General features: G+C 30.2%; 2 protein-coding genes and 1 non-coding gene across 3 annotated transcripts; 1 reads left to right on the forward strand and 2 right to left on the reverse strand.

Annotated features, from left to right (window-relative positions):
• The first annotated feature begins 5108 nt into the window (after positions 1-5108).
• Positions 5109-5226, forward strand: LOC133876572 (U5 spliceosomal RNA). Its single transcript, XR_009901566.1, has one exon. It is a non-coding gene; the product is annotated as a U5 spliceosomal RNA (small nuclear RNA).
• Positions 5227-6804: 1578 nt separating this feature from the next.
• LOC133874680 (homeobox-leucine zipper protein ATHB-52-like) lies at positions 6805-7456 on the reverse strand. Its single transcript, XM_062312555.1, has one exon. It carries the CDS (start codon positions 7415-7417, stop codon positions 6911-6913), a length of 507 nt encoding a protein of 168 aa, XP_062168539.1. The 5' UTR covers positions 7418-7456; the 3' UTR covers positions 6805-6910.
• Positions 7457-12036: 4580 nt separating this feature from the next.
• On the reverse strand, positions 12037-13302 carry LOC133874807 (signaling peptide TAXIMIN 2-like). Its single transcript, XM_062312667.1, has 2 exons — positions 13199-13302; positions 12037-12160 (listed from the first exon to the last, which is right to left on the reverse strand). Exons 1-2 carry the CDS (start codon positions 13300-13302, stop codon positions 12037-12039), a joined length of 228 nt encoding a protein of 75 aa, XP_062168651.1.
• Positions 13303-17131: the final 3829 nt, after the last annotated feature.

Consider the following 17131-nt stretch of genomic DNA (forward strand, 5'->3'; position numbering starts at 1 on the left):
AAAATTTTGTTATTTTTTATTTTTTTAATAATTTTTTTTTTGTTTTTATTTTATTTTAATAATTTTATGAAGGACATTTTTGTCATTAGGGGGACATTGACATTTTTTGGTAGTTTAAGGGGGGACATTGACAAAATTGGTAGTTTGAGGGATACATTGACAAAGAAGTGGTAGTTTGAGGGGGTTATGTGTACTTTTCCCTAAATTTAAATAAAATGCTTTTATTTTATTTTATATATATATATATATATATATATATATATATATATATATATATATATTAATTATGTAACATTCATTTTAATTTTTAGTTTATATTTTTATTTAAAAATCATTTTTGTTGCTTATTGCTCTTAATTTTTTCAAAACAACATGTATAATTTATCTATGCTCCTCCCAGACATTTCAATGAATGACATATTTGTGTTGAGCTACATAATTTTTTTTATTATTATTATTTTTTATTTTATTTTATGTAACATTTAATTTGCACAAAATGAAGTTTAATTTATTCTAAATATTATTTATTATTTTAATGAACGAACTTAATTAATTTGTTAGTTTTGCCTTGAGACAAAATTTCTTATTGTTTTAGGGTACCAATAGCGTAACCACTTTATCATAAGTTAAGCCTTAAAACATTTTTTTTGCCTAATTATGCTATTGATAACTAGGGCTCATTTCATTGGAATCTTAAGCGGCTGCCTAATTAACCTACCCAATGAACTACGCTAGAATCCAATCATTATCATAGAATTTATATTCTTTATATTGTACATCTATATAGTTTATAAATAATGGGATAAATTGGCTGCATATGGTTTTTTCTTTTTAACGAATTTAAACTATCCCTTTTTTTTTTGAATGGAGAAATGGAGCTCTTTGTATTAATTATAGTTCAGGCCCGAAGGCCTGTCACAGTGAGTAGAAATACAAACATCTTACACATTAAGTCAGAAAATTTGACATGGGTGTTGCCTACAACTATACAAATATTATAAGAACTGGCATTTGAGCCACTCTCTCACAATAACGCTCCACTATTAAAAAGAGAGGACTGATCCGAGTTAACAAACCCTTCAAACAGACCCATAATATCTGCAACAATCATAAGCAGACTTTGAATAAACCTAAGAAATACAAGAAAGAATAACCATGTCAGAAAAACCAATACAGATCCGGCCAAAACAGGGAGTTTTTGAGCCACCAGCGACAGAGCGTGGGTGACACGCGCCGGCTCCGAAGATCTCCCCGCCACAGACGACCACCATGGACCATCGAACACCAGCCACCAAGACCTATAAGATGGTGCGTGACCCTCACGCGCCGACCAGGGAGACAAAACTCCCTGACACGTACTGGTCACGCGTCGTGAACTTGAACTCCGACGAGGCCGTGGAGAGTAGCGGTCGGACCGGAAAATGACGGCAAAGAGGACGACGGGGTGCGTGTTGAGAGAAGATCGGCGAAAAATCTTAGATCTGGCTTCAATGGCGCATTAGAATGGAGAGAAGAACGGCCAAAGATCACAGGAGACACGACCGGAAAAAGACTCCCCAAGGACTTCTCATAATGCCTTCCTGCCAGAAGAAAAACAAGGAAAGAAAAACAAACATAAACAACCTCCACCAGATCAAGGCCGGGAGGACCAAAAAACTCCAATGGATCAGACCATGGAGAAACAAAAGAACCAATCTCAAAAAGACTAGCTTGGCAACCAAAAAAACCATGAGGAGGGAGGCCGCCTCCCCACAAACAACAGACTCTTTTAGAAAACTCCTCTTTCTTTAAACTAACTTTATTGAGAAACTCAATCAAATCAGGAGTCATTGCTCCTTAGTTACAATACCATAAATACAAGTTAGAATTTATTCAATCCAAGCCCTATATATGACACAAGAAATTGCCTCTCAGACAAGAAAATGGGTTGCATAATTTGCATCTCACTTCAGTTCAATACTCCAATATCTGAGCTTGCTCAGATCTTCTTTGATTCCATCTATGACATCATCAATTTTGCTCCAATTTTGTCCCTGCGCATTTATCACATTGACAATTTGTAAAGCATCTTCTTCTAAGATGATATCAAAAAAACACATCGTCCTACAAAAATCCTTTTAACATAGGCTCTTATAGTCGAAGCTTTGACAGCTGTCCATGCATATAGTATTACTCTATGCATTATTATTATTATTATTATTATAAATAACCTTTTGATTGCATTGTTAAACAAGTCGACACAATCAAACCGTAGCTATATTAAACATTAAAATTAAACCATACAAGTACACATAACCCCCTCAAACTACCATTCAATTGTTAATGTACCCCCTAAACTACCAATTGTGTTAATGTCATTCCCTAAACTACCAAAAAATGTCAATGTCCTTCCTAAGACCAACAAAAAGACAAAAATGACACTAATTTTTTTTGAATAAGACAAAAAATGTCCTCATAAATTCAAAAAATTAAAACTAAAACTAAAAAACTTACAAAAAAAATAATAAAAAACTAAAAAAAAAAATTTTAAAAATTTAAATAAAAAACGAAAAATAAAATAATAATAAAAAAAGAACAAATTTTTTATTCTTTAAAAAAAAGCAAACAAAAAATAACAGAAATTTATTTATTTTTTTTAAAAAAAATAAAAAAAATGAAAAAAAAAGAAAAACCAGTTTTTATTAAATTAAAAAACAAAAAAGAACAATTTTTTTTTAAAGAAAAAAAAAACGAGAAAACAAAAAACAATTTTTTTTTTAAAAAAAAGAAAAAAAACGAAAAAAAAAAACTGAAAATTAATTTTTTTTTTAAAAAATAAAATAAATAAAAAACAGTTTTAATTTTTTATTATTTTTTTGGAATAAAATTTTGTTATTTTTTTATTTTTTTTTTAATAATTTTTTTTTTGTTTTTATTTTATTTTAATAATTTTATGAAGGACATTTTTGTCATTAGGGGACATTGACATTTTTTGGTAGTTTAAGGGGGGACATTGACACAATTGGTAGTTTGAGGGGTACATTGACAATGAGGTGGTAGTTTGAGGGGGTTATATGTACTTTTCCCTAATAAATTAATACTTGATGAGACAAAATATATAGTATGTTACATTTATCTGTTTTAGTGATAATTAAATTTTATTGCATTATTTATTTATTGTGTTAGTTATATTTTTTGGGTTAAATACAAAAAAGTCCCTCAAACTACCACCCATTTTCTGAATGGCTCCCCGAACTACCAGTGCTTGCAGTCTAGCCCCCCCCCAAACTACCAATTGCTTGTTTTTTGACCCCCTTCGTCAGTTTATACTGTCTAAGTGGATGGAAAACACTACATACGCACGACACGTGACTCTGAAGGACAGGAAAATTCGCAAATGCCCTTAATTTTAATATTGAAATTACTAGATTGTCCTTCTTGAGAAAAACACATGTATGAGTGGTTTAGGGTAGAATATTACGGAAATGCCATTCATCTTTTGGATTCATCGACTATATCATCTCCAATGCTGCCTCTTCGCGGTTCTACCACCAAAGCTCCAAATGAGACCTACCAAATGACCCAACGTCATCGCACTCATCCCTCATTTCATACTCATATAAAATTCGACTCGAGTAGGTTAATATTCATGAACAAACTCGTATATATTAGGTTTAACTCACTTGTTAAGTTCGCTCGTATATATTTTATTAATATGTCCAAATATATTAGTATATATTAATAAAAATAGCTTATATAGTATATTATTTATTAAGTAACAATACTCAATATATATGTAAGTATAATTACATATAATGATCCATACAAAAGTATGCTTATAGTGTATAAAATATATAATTTTATAATGCTATCCTTATATAAATAGTACGTGCTGTATATAAGTATAGCATTATAGAATTATATGTATTTTAAAAAAAAATGTATACATACACACTATTCAAAAGGCACGCCTCCACAATTCTATTAATATGACGCCCCGGCCTTATACAATAATGATGCAATTAAAAATCTGTGGTTCACATGTTACGTTACGTTACGATTTTAATATATATATTAAAACAATATGTAATCCTCGCATAGCATATTGGAGCTTACCGAACATTATTACATATGCTTTTACGGTATTTTTATTACCAATTAATGCAGTTTTTTTTATAAGAAAAAACACATTTTTTCCCCTCAAAATTTAATAACTTTTTCACTATTACCTCTAATATTTAAAAATTGGCAATGTACCCAACAAAATGTTCAATGTAACTACTCCATTAAATATTTTTGTCTTCTTTAACGAAGATTATTGAAAAGACCTGAATACCTGCTTTCTTAAAAAAAAAAAAAAAAGGGATTGTCGTAGCCACCCTCACGGCCCATAGGGGTGGTTCGGCCAGGCCCAATGGACTAAATGAAGGGGGGGGGGGGGGGGGGGGGGGGGTGACTAAGGCCACCCTTTTTTATTTTTTATTTTTTTTTTAAAAAAAATGCGGTCAGTTTGGAAATTCAACACGTGTATATGAGACAATTTTGAAAATTTTGTACTGAAAAATGCACGTGCGGCGCACGAGAGCTATTTACATTGAAGACAAAAATGGCTAACAGAGTGGTTACATTGAAAATTGAGAAATGCTAAGAATATCAAATCTTTTACCAAAAGATTAATACTAAGATGATGTGAAGTTTATTTATTAAAGAAGATCAAAATAACTAATAAAAAAAAGTACTACAGTTTTCAATGAATAAGCTTCACATCATTTTAATACCTATCTCTTGATAAAAGATTTAGTACTTCTAACATTTTTTATTGAGAAAATATTATTTTATGGATTAATTTTTTTTATTTTTTTTACATATCTCGAAAAAAAAATTGAATCTATTTTGATACCACAGAAACTATTTGTAAATCTGTCGCAATGATTTATTTTACATTTTTTTCTCTTTAATTATTAAGGCGTGGGAAGTAGGAGGCACTGGGAGGCCAATATGTGTTCCGTCTACACGCGCGCACTAGCTAAGTGCGTTTCTTATTGTAAGTCCCACACCGGAAAGGAGCAAGAAAGTCATTACAAAGAACATGCATAATAAGGGAAATAAGCGGCTCTCCCCAACCACGCAGCCGCGCTGTGAGCACAAAGCGAACTATTCTTTCGCCTTTTACTAAAGAATACCGTGTGCGCGCCGCAAACAGCGGCATACGCCAATTTTTGAAGGAGTTCCCTGTCAAGAGGAACTCCACATATCAGTCAAACTTTTTGTGTTATATTTGAGCCCAAATTAGTGCTGCAGCGTTGTTATGCAAGGATTCTGTTGTTACTTTGTAACAGGGTTGTTAGGAGGAGTAATTATACATGGTTGCCCAATGATCATATGATTATATTGAGATTTTAGAAGTTATTTTATTTTTTTATTATGCTCTTTTTGTTTCGGCATAAAATGGTTTTTGAAAAATAATTTCGGTATTTGTCGGTGTTTGGTAGGAAAAAAAATAATGGTCAACTAGAAAATGATTTCCGTTTGACAAAAAATGTTTCGTAAATTTCGAAAAATGTCTAAAAGCGTAAATCATTTTCCGTAGATCGCAGACGCAGTCGACCCTCTTTTAAACGACACAGTCGACCTTTACGTTCAAGCAATCAACTATTGCCAAATTCCGACAAGCCAGATTTCGGCACCGACCAGTGCTTAAATCTAAAAAATTATGTCGGAATCCGGCGACGTCCGACTACCGTCGCCAGATACGGGTGGTACTATGCTAGAACGATCGGATCCCAGGCCAGTCTTGCCGGGATCTTGCCGAATCTGGCTGTTATGGCCGGGATCCTCCCAGAATAGCAGGATCCCAACCAGCTTGCCAGAATTTGGCCATTTGTTCCGGATTCCGGCAAATCACCGGAATCCGTATGTGCCAACTATATATATATATATATATATATTATTTTACATTAATATTTTTTACATTGGGGATAAAATTTGATTTTTATAAATTAATATGATTCAACAAAAATATAAAAAATATTTGTATTTTCTGTATACGCCAAACACGGAAAAATGATTTCGACGGAAAATACTTTTTTGAAAAATGACTTCCCTGAAAATATTTTACGACGGAAACCATTTTATAACGAAACAAACGGAGCATTAATGACTTAATGTGTGTAGAATTACTCTGTTAGGAGAATAACAAATTACTTATATGCTTTTTTCATCAGAAAATTTTACACTTTTATTACTGGCAAGAACGAAGTTTTTTTTTTTGCCTTTTTTTTAGTGCAATTATCACACCATAAATGTTTTTGAGTCCCATATCGACCCCATATCATATCTTAAAAGTGTCAATTTATTGTATCCATCTTTTAATTTTTTTTTTCTTTCAATTTTATTCATTTATTAAGATTTTCCGTTAAATCATGTCAAAATTTTCAAAATACCCGTTTTATATGCATATTTTTGTAAATTTTGTTAAAACCTGACTAATTCTTAAATCCTTGCATTTTTTTTTCTAAAAGAAATAAAAGGTATTTTAATAATTTTAACATCCATCCATTAAGAGTTAACGGGCAATTCAAACAAATGAGTGAAATTGAAAAAGATTAAAAGATGAATACACTAAATTGTTACTTTTTAAAGTTTATGTGTATAATTGTAAAAGTGGTGAAAGATTAGGGACATGTGGTAATTGGAGTTTTTCCTTTTCTTCTTCTTTTTCTCTTTTTATTTTTTATTTTTATTTATTTTTATTAATATTAATATTATTTAATTATTTTTTATTGTTTTAAGTTTTGATATCTACCAGTAAAAAAAAAAAAATAATAATCTAAAATAATAATTCATCATAGAATAAAATAAAACAAATCTACGTAGAAATAACCATACTAATTTGTTTTTATATTCAAGTTTCAACCACATTAATTTCTTGCTATTCCCAGCTTGACCCATCTTCACCATTAATCAAACAAGCGAACAGTTCCTGATCATCAATTGGCAAAAACCCGCCATTCTCTAAAGAGCTCCCTGACTCATCAAAAGAGATAGAATATTTACAAGAAACTCGAGGGCCTGTTTGTTTCAAAGCAAGAGCCATTTCTCGAGCTTTCTCCAGCTCTCCTTTAAGGCGCTCCAAATCTTTCTCGAGCCTCCTCTTTTCAACCAATGCATTTTGCAGCTGTTGCTGAAGCGCGTTGTAGTGAAGCTCAAGGCTCTGGTTCTTACCCCGGGCTCGCCTGTTTTGGAACCAAACAGCAACCTGTCTTTGGGGAATACGGAGTTGTTTTGCAAGCTCAAGCTTGAGCCCAGCGTCTAGTTTGTTATTGGAGGTGAAGCTTCTCTCTAGGAGCCTCACTTGGTCGGGGTTCAGCCTCTTTTTGTTGTGTTTGGGTGGGCGTACATGTTTTTGGTTTTGGTGGGTGTGAAAGAAGAAATCCATTAATGGAATTAGTAGGGAGATTTTGGAGATCGATGGAGGATCGTGATTAATTGTGATGAAATATTGAGTGGGTTTTCATTCTTTTTTAAAGGGTTTAGAATTAAGGCGGAGGCCCTACCAAGAAAATTGAAGAGGGTCTCTCTCAATTCGATTAAGATATTTTCAACTTTTTTTGTCCGAATTTAATAGAATTCGTGCATGTGATGTGATTGTGAGATACCACTTATAGGATCTAACTGATTAAATAAAAGTTGGATTGTCCAACCACTTATCCGATTAAGTGGATCCCATAAGTGGTCGATCTCTTATAACCGTCTCTCCGAATTGGATTAAGATCCTAGCCTCTACAATTATTTGTTTGAATTTGAGAGATTTCGGATCGTCGATTGTGAAAGACCACTTATAAGATCCACCTGAACAAATAATAATTAGGCTGTCTAATCACTTATCCAGTCAAGTGAGTCCCATAAATAGTATCTCACAATCACCTGCATGAATTCTCTTAATTCGGGCAAATAAGTGTAGATGATTCTGATCCGTCCGAATTTGAAAAAATTCAAACATGCAATTATAAAATACCACTTATAAAATTTACTTGACCAAATAAAAATTTGGACTGGCAACCACTTATCAAGTCTAATTGATGGGAAGGTGGCTTTTCGTCATATTCATGCATGCACGTGGATATCATTTGGGGGCGGCCCTACTCGTGTAAGTATTAAACATTATCTGTTATGACTTTGTGTTGATCATCCTTTAATTAAATTTATATTTCTTCTGTAACTTAATTAATGTGAATAATGATAATTAAAGATTTTTTTTTTTTTTTTTTTTTTAATTTTAAAATCATGCTGTTTTCAAGCACGTACACTTGGTCCTAAAAGCTGGAATTAATTATCTACCAATGGTGTATCACATATCAAATTTAGTATACCTAGAGATGAAATGGTTCGTCTGAATCATCTCCATTGAAATGGAGAAATATTGGAGAGGATCCTGTATTTTAGGAGAGAATTTTGTAAGGCCATTAATTGATATTAACTAAAGTTAGTTAATAATTAATTATAATAATAATAGTTGGGAGTAAATCTTATCGATCTATCGCGGGTTCACTCAATCACATCTACATGGAAGATAATCAATTTGTTAGAAGAAAATAAATCCGAATCCTTTAATTTCCCCATGGAAACGCTACATCCATACAACAATTAATATGATCATATATACGGAGAACCTCACTGGTCCGTGACTAATGGATCCTTTGATGTTTCTATTATTGTGGAAGTAACCCATTGCCGGTCAAAGCGTAATAAAAACTACATTAACAATAATAATAAGTGTCTTAAATGAACTATTAATTAAGATAAACTACTGATACTTTATTAAGATCGAAATTAAGTAATTAATGTTAGTTACTTTTTGTTGCAGAAAATTAGTGCATGTAAAAAACTAGAGCTATTAAGATAAGATAAATGTCCTACAATATATATATGTCAAGCTCAGGTACTGTACAAACAATATTTGTTATCACTTGCACTTTTAAGGCACGTACATTGAAAGTCTTTGAAATGAAATAAAGGATTTGATCAACAAAAGGGAAACGAGATTAGATATTCATTCATTCAGATACTATATACTAATTATATTCAAGATATATATATATCTTGAAGACTTGAACTAGTAGAAGCTCTTCGGATCGAAGATCCCAGAACCAATAATATTGATCGACTTTACATCAATGATTTAATGATATCGATGTTGTGTCGTTTGGAGAGGCACACTCTTCCCCACGCTTACGTAATATATACTCTGGTGGTTGGAACTTAATTATTGGAACGTCCTCCGTTCATGCACCTTTTGATTAATTCTCATGTTCTTTTCATCTAGGATTTGTATGAATATTTCAAATCAATGCCTTTCAAAGAGAAATAAAACTAATTAAACGTATATAAGTTTTCAAAATATTATATGGTAATTAATGCAATTAATCTGTTGGTGTGAATTGTGAGGCAGGCATGTGTTTATCTTTATGTCACATTAAAATACTTTTTTAAACAAAAATTAACACCAAAAAAAAAAAAAAAAACCACATTAACTAATTAACAAACCCCAAACCGTATGTTAATTCAAAATTATTTAAAAAAGGTTAATTATCTGATTACACACTGGAATTAAGTGTAAAGTTAATTATCTGATTACAAAAGACACCATAGTAATTAATTCAAGAGTGCCCTAATTTTATTTTCAATTCTTTTCTCAGTTAATTAAATTAATCATGATATAATCAATCAATTGAATTGTTTGCTTAACATTTTTACTTAGATTGAGTAAATTGCTTATTCGTTTTTATATACAATGATGGTTGTTTTTTGGTTTAGGATTTGCATTCCATAACTTTGAGTAGATTAAAATTATATTGTTTTTGTAAGATTGTCATGGTTTTATTTTTGCCACGGAAGAGACCCTCTTTTCAAGAGTGTTGTCCCAAAGATTTTTGTTCTTTTTCTGGTAGGTGTTGGAGTTGAAAGAGTAATATTAGAAGTCCTTCTTATATCCCTCTAAGAATAATGTTATTGATCATTATTGAATTTTGATCAAATAATACACATTTTCATACAACCAAGTTTTAAATCTACCATTTAATTTGTAGGACTGAGACCTAATGTGAATCCCATAAATTTATTGGTAGATTTGAAAATGAGATGTATTTATATTATTATTTTTTCTTTTTTTAATTGCATTGACAAAGTTGAAAGAAATTTTATTAAAAATGCATTTGCTTTTCCAACTTTGCCATTACAATTAAAAAAATCAAGTGCTTCTCACATGCAAAATGCTAGTTTGGAGAAAAACTATATCCATAAAAATAATAAAAAAGAAAGAAAGAGCTTGAGTGGCCAGGTAGCAACATTATTTGCAAATTTCTCTTTCTTTTCTCGATGAAAATTCTGTCTTGTGTGAAGAGTGAGATAGAGTGTATTGGCTATTGGTTTTGACCTATTTATTTTATTTTTTCATTTTGTACTATTTTTTGTTAATGAATTTTTTCGTAATAACCTCGGACCATAAATTAGAACCAACTCAATCAGTAGGCTACTAGAGCCGTAGCAACGAATTCTCTAAATCCTATTTCATTCTCTAAATTAAACGAAGAGAAAACTCCTAAAAAACATCTTGCAATAGACTCCATTAGTACTCTTTAAACCAAAGGTAGCCAAAAGTGCTACCATAAATCTAAAGTAGCATTACTTTTGCTTTCCTTACCATTATTTTAATAAAGAAAAATGTTTTCTCTTTCCTTTAACATTTATTTGAAAGAATATTTAAATGACTCTCTTTCATCTATCTTCCCCTTATCAATTTATTTGAAAGGAGGGGTGCAACACATGCACCCCTCATCCACTCTTCATCCTCCATTTACAATAAAAAAATTAATTTTAAGCAAAAAGGTGTCTCTGACACCTTTTTGCTTAAAATCAATTTTTTTAAGTAAAAGAGGTGGACAAAGGGGAAGAGAGAGTATAAAATATATAGGGGGTGGCCGAATTTCTTCTTATCTCTTATTATATTTATCTTATGTATTAATTTTTTTATTAATTTTATTTTTTAATTATAAATTTATAAGTTAAGTTATTAAGTTATATTATAAAAAAAATAAAAAGAAATATTTTGTTTGATATATGATATGTATATATTATATATTATGTATTTTGACATGTATGAAAAAGATATTGTGACATTTCATTTTTTACATCATTTTTAAATCGATTATTTTTTATATATCGGAAGGGATTTGATTCATACACAGCACCATCACAACAACCTCTCACATGAGGGTGAGTCCCAGTGTGTGGGGTCCATCCTCATGTGAGGGGTTGTTGTGTTGGTGTTGTAAATTTAACATTTTCCATATCGGAATGGGCGATTCCATTTTTTATAGTTGAAAAGAATAGTAACAAGAGGTTTTTCAAACCAGAATATCTCTTTATCCTTTTTATCTTTAAATATTTCTAACTTCAAATTTTCTTGATTCCCATCTAGATAAGAAGTTTCATAAACGGGTCTATTTTTATAGCGTGTCTCGAGGATGAGGGGAAGATTTTTAGCATTTTTTTATTTGAAAGAATACTTAAATGGTATATAGAAATTATAATAGAATCTATTGTAGAGTTTATTTGAATATACAGATCGACTAACCTGTCCAAGATCCTGTGGTAATTTTCGTTGCCACATTAGGAAGTAAACACTTTGAGTCTTGGAAGTACATACAACATTTCATTTTTAATAAAGCATGTGATTCTCACATACATTTTGAATACATGTCAGTTTAATAGACTGAATTAAAAAAAAAAAAAAAAAAAAAAAAAAAAAAAAAAAAAAGAAGAAGAAGAAGAAGAAGAAGAAAGAAGTAATCTATTTAACAAATAATAAAATTACTCTAACCTAACTTTGAAAGAAAACTTCATATATCCCTCTCAAAATTGTTTTTCAATCCGGATATAAATTGAAAACAGAGAGAGAGATTGCCTAAAGATGACGATCCTAATTAATATTCTGATATTCTTCCACAAATAATTGTATTTGTGTTAAAATAAAACACAAAATCATAAAAATTGTGATCAGCAAGGAATCAAATCAATAAACCACCGAAGTATTTGTATCGGAAGCTTCACAAGGCTCACCGCCAAATTTGCAAGTCCGGCGCAACATATGCAACAGGGACACAAACAACTCAACGCCGACCTGCATGCCATTAATATACATTTATATATAGCTTTATGTTAATTAAGACTAAAACTAAATATTTGCAATGTTCGTAAATGAAATTATATCATCTACATACCTACTTATAATAAAATGTGTATCTTTCTTACAAAAACCCACCTGACCTCTTGAAAATTAACATGCAGAACAATTTCAACTGTAATTAATTTTTGTGAAAATAAGAATGGCAACGGCCGGGCAAAGGCTTCAGGGTGTTTTTGAAATTGCGATTTCGTAGATAAAAAGTGCGATTTTAAACTAAATCGTAGAAAATGAATTGTTTGAAAATTACGTTTTTTTTTTTTTTTTAAAAAAAAAAACGATTTGAAAACGCAGAAGATGCAGATCTTCAAATCGCATTCAATTGAATTTTTTTTTTAAAATGCAAAATTTTAAAGGTTAACCTACGATTTTAAAGGCTAAACTGCAATTTTGTCAAATGTTTAACTGCGTTTTTAAAAATTATTATTTTAATAACATGAGAAATAAAAATTCTAAAAAGAGTAAAACAAGTAAACAAAAATTGAGAAAGTCTAAACGTCCTTCACCCGTGGGGGTTTTACAGATTTAATGACAAATTTTTTTAAAAATTATATAGGAGAAAGACATGAGAATGACAAATAGCAATTCTCAAATAAATTTGCCTTTAAACTTTAATTATAAAACAGGGACAAAACTACGTCAAACAAGAACTTTCATAGAAAGGTCCCCAAAAAAAAAAAAAAAAAAAAAAAACAAAAAACATAAAAAATATTTTGTATCCTCTTTATATACAGATTCTCCCTCTAATTAGAGATAAGATATAATAGAAAAAGAAATGCTATTTCGTATTTTTTTGTTTTTTTTTTCATTGTTCTCCGTTAACGTGTTATTGTTAATCTATTATTAATTTTTTTTTAATTAAGATTGATTTAAAGATGAATTGATAATGTCACTTAAACCAAACATTGAGAGAAAGAGATCAAGTAATGAAAAATTTAGAATAAACATAGAGAGAAAATGGAAAAGGAAACTTACCCAATAATCCAAACAATAACTCCGACAAGAGCTAAGAGCAAAGAAACAAAAGCAAAAGGCAACCCTATCAAAAAACCCAATGGCTTGCATTCGCAATCTCCCATAATATTCCTACCTTATCTTTGTCTTTTCTGCAGATTTTTTTCTTTTTCTTTTTTAATAAATCCCAGAGACCTTTTCGGAAAATAAAAAAAATCTTTCTATTTATTTTTCCTTTTCAATATATAACACAAAAAAGCTCCTAGTTTGGCGGCTCGCAAACAAATTTACGCGGAATACATTTTCGTGGCAAAATTACATGTATAGAAATATTAAAAAGGTTTCAACGTAATATCGAAAACAATTTTTTGAAAGATAAAGAAATAAAAAAAATAAAATTATTGAATCTTAAATTGTTTTATGAGTTTTTAATTTTTTTTTTTAAAAAAATATATATATTTTAAATTTTGAGTTTGTTCTCATTATTTTGAATCAATCCTTCCATTCAATTTCTTATAGATTTCATCAAATTTTTTTTTACATAATCCATAAAATAACAATATTTAAAAAAAAATAAAAAAATATCAAAGGTGAGCCACCCCTTTGTTTATCAATGGGGGAGGTGGTGAGGGAAGATCTGCCTACCCCACAGGTGGTTAAGCCTCAACTATGTGATGAAAATAGATCTCCACTTTTTCTTTTCTTTTCTTTTCTTTTGGGGGGAAAAGTACATAAAATCCCCTCAAATTATCACATCATTGTCAATGTACCCCTCCAAACTACTAATTGTGTCAATGTCCCCTCCCTAAACTATCAAAAAATGTCAATATCTCCTTAATGACAAAAATATCATTCATAAAATATTTAAAATAAAATAAAACTAAAAAAAATATGAAAAAAAATATAAAATAACAAAAATTTATACCAAAAAAAGTAAAAACTGTTTTTTCTTTTCTTTTTTCGTTTGTTTATTTTTCTTTAAAAAAATAATTTTTATTTATTTTTTCGTTTGTTTTTTTTTTTTTTAAAAAAAAAAAAGAAGAAGAAAGAAAAATCATTCTTTTTCTTCTTTCTTTTTTTAATTTGTTTTCTAAAAAAATATTTTTTTTAGTTTTTTATTTTTATTTTCTTTTAAATTTTTTAGTTTTAGTTTTAGTTTTTTTTTTTTTTTTTGAATTTATATGGACATTTTTGTCTTAATAAAAAAAATTAGGGTCATTTTTGTCTTTTTGTTGGTATTAGGGGAAACGTTGACATTTTTCGGTAGTTTGAGGGGGGACATTGACACAATTGATAGTTTGGGAGATACATTGACAATTGAATGATAATTTGAGGAGGATATGTATACTTTTCTTTTTTATTCTTTTCTGAGCAATATTGGAAAAAAGGGTTACAATGAATCAAAAAACCGAACAAGGGGTAATCGGGTAATCTCCCAACAACAAATCCAAAATGAAAATACAATACCAAAAGTTAAAACAATAAATAAAAAATAGGCCAAAAAATAACCAGTTCATCTGATTCTTGATCTAATGACCAATAAAAGGCACCGCAAAAACAGCATTTGAACGTTTCAAAAAAAAAAAAAAAAAAACAGCATTTGAAGCATGCCAAAAAGCTAATCTGCTTTGAAACTACAACAGCCACCTAGAGGAAGTGTCGAAGGACAAGCCAGCCTTAACAACTTTGCATAAAAGACTTAACCTTATTTTCAAAATGTGTTTTTCACTTGTGTTACAAATTGGGCAAGTGTATCATAACTCCTGGAGTTGGAGTCCGATTTAAAATTGGCCCTTCACTTTTTGAAAATCAAAATTAACTCCTTAACTTTTTCACAAACTTGAAATAGGTCATTTCATTACTTTTCCATTCAATTTTGCAAATCCGGTTAGTATCACGTCATCTTAAAATATTATTTTTTAAAAAAAAAATAAAAATAAAAAAAAGAAAAAAAAGAAAAGGGGGGTTGTGGTAGCCACCCCCATGACACCAGAGGAACATGTGCAAACCTATGAGTGGATGTCTGTGGCCGAAAGGCTGTTGGGTTCAACACATATTATAGTTTTTTTTTACGGCATCTAAGCCTAATCCGTTATAATGACCCATGTTCTCTTCTCTTTTGGTCATTTCAAAGCCCAATTAACAACAGGCAAAAGTATGGATTAACAAAGAACTAAAATATATGAAATTTGGATTAGGCTTAGGTGCCGTAGAAAAATTATCTTAAAATTAGGAATTTCATGATGATTTGATTTAGAGATTTGATGAGATTGAATTACCTTAAATTAAGAGATTTAATTAAAATTATATTTCATATGTAAGCTCTATAAATAGAGCATTTTATATTGTAAATTTATCAAAGAATAAAATCAAAATATAGCTATTTGAACTTTATCATGTAGACGTAAATCATAAACCGATCCATCAACCATGTAAAATTTTTGTGTCTATTTTATTACTTTGTTGTTTGTCTTTATTTTCTATAGCCTTTTGTTTTCTTTCAATAACGAGCAGATTAAAACTTTGTCTACAAAATGAAGCATGTTTACTTAGTACAACAAGATTTGTCCCAATTTTTTTTTTTTTTTTAAAAGAAAAAAGAAAGAAAAAAAGGATTAGTTCAAGTACAATTTTTATGTTAAATAATTATAAGATAAAAATGTAATTTCTACCAATGAACTCGCACGATGTTTTGGGGTTTTGGGGTCCCTAGCAACCCCAAGATTGAATAAAAGTCCAATAAAAACTATATATATATATATATATATATATGCCCCCCTCAAATGTATTGATTTGCACGCTTACCGCAAAACCTATGTGCGTTTTGCTTTTTACTGTCAAGCTTGCAGCAAAACTTCTACTGTTTTAACACGGCACAAAACTCATCTTTACACGCTTTTATTTTACATAAATTTTCTCCTACACACCTGGAGGACTCTATGTATATATCCTTAATTGTATAGAGTAATCATATTTTTATTAAATTAGTCATTGTTAATATATATATATATATATATATATATATATAACATTACTCTTTACTTATTTATTTATGTAAGTTCGAATCACTCATAAAAAGAAATCTTGATGCTACCGTTATTGATTCTAACGTAACAGTCTCAACCAACTATTGAATTAGTCATTGTTAAAAATATATATAGTATTACTCCTACTTATTTATTTATTTACGTAAGTTCGAACCACTCATAAAAAGAAATCTTGATTCTACAGCTCATGATTTCTATCATTTCTCTTCCCTATAAACACTCTGGCGGGCTAAAGTCCCAGCCAAGCTGGCCCAAGTAGGCCATGTGTACAATATATGTGGATCGGCCTCAAACCAAAGAAATCAAAGAAAAATGCATTACATGGAGTCTCCAACCTCTAATTCCAAAAGATGTAAACAATTCTTTTAAGTAATTATAGAAATCCTTCGTGCGTCACTCTTGTATTCTTCTAAACTGAGGTAACTTTTAATTACTATTTGATCAAAATTTAATAGTGATCAATCACAAGCCTAATGGTAATTTTAAAAGTCACATCATTTTTTAAATGACACAAAAAAGACTTCTAACGTTACTCTAATTCTTTATATCATCGTATGCATTACACCAGAGCATAGCCTGTCCATTTGTTTATAGATAAAGATTCAAATAATAGGTTAAGAGTATCTTGGGGTAAAAACTAAAATATGTATGAAAGCATTTATTCCTATAACATGTCGATTATGTTTTTAATGAACTACCAAATTTTTCTTTTTTTCCCTTAATCAAAATGGCATATGGGGCAACCGGAGTGGCAATTTTAGTTGAGCGTGATTATGATAGTTCTTGGCGGTTGGACATCACTTAAGAGAGGTCTAGACGGTAAAAAGTGAGGAACCACAGACATTCTATCAAAACCGATCGAACCATAATTTAAAACTAGTCATACTAAAAAATCTAGCAGCACCCA

The sequence above is a fragment of the Alnus glutinosa genome, chromosome 8 (genome assembly GCF_958979055.1).
Source record: "Alnus glutinosa chromosome 8, dhAlnGlut1.1, whole genome shotgun sequence".
Taxonomy (NCBI): Eukaryota; Viridiplantae; Streptophyta; class Magnoliopsida; order Fagales; family Betulaceae; genus Alnus; species Alnus glutinosa.

Excerpts from the sequence above, each read along its gene's own strand:
- LOC133874680 (XM_062312555.1), bottom strand. The coding sequence starts at position 7,417 with ATGGATTTCTTCTTTCACACCCACCAAAACCAAAAACATGTACGCCCA.
- LOC133874807 (XM_062312667.1), bottom strand. The coding sequence starts at position 13,302 with ATGGGAGATTGCGAATGCAAGCCATTGGGTTTTTTGATAGGGTTGCCT. Across the intron at positions 12,161-13,198 it reads GTTATTGTTTGGATTATTGG|GTCGGCGTTGAGTTGTTTGT; the intron begins GTAAGTTTCCTT and ends AATGGCATGCAG.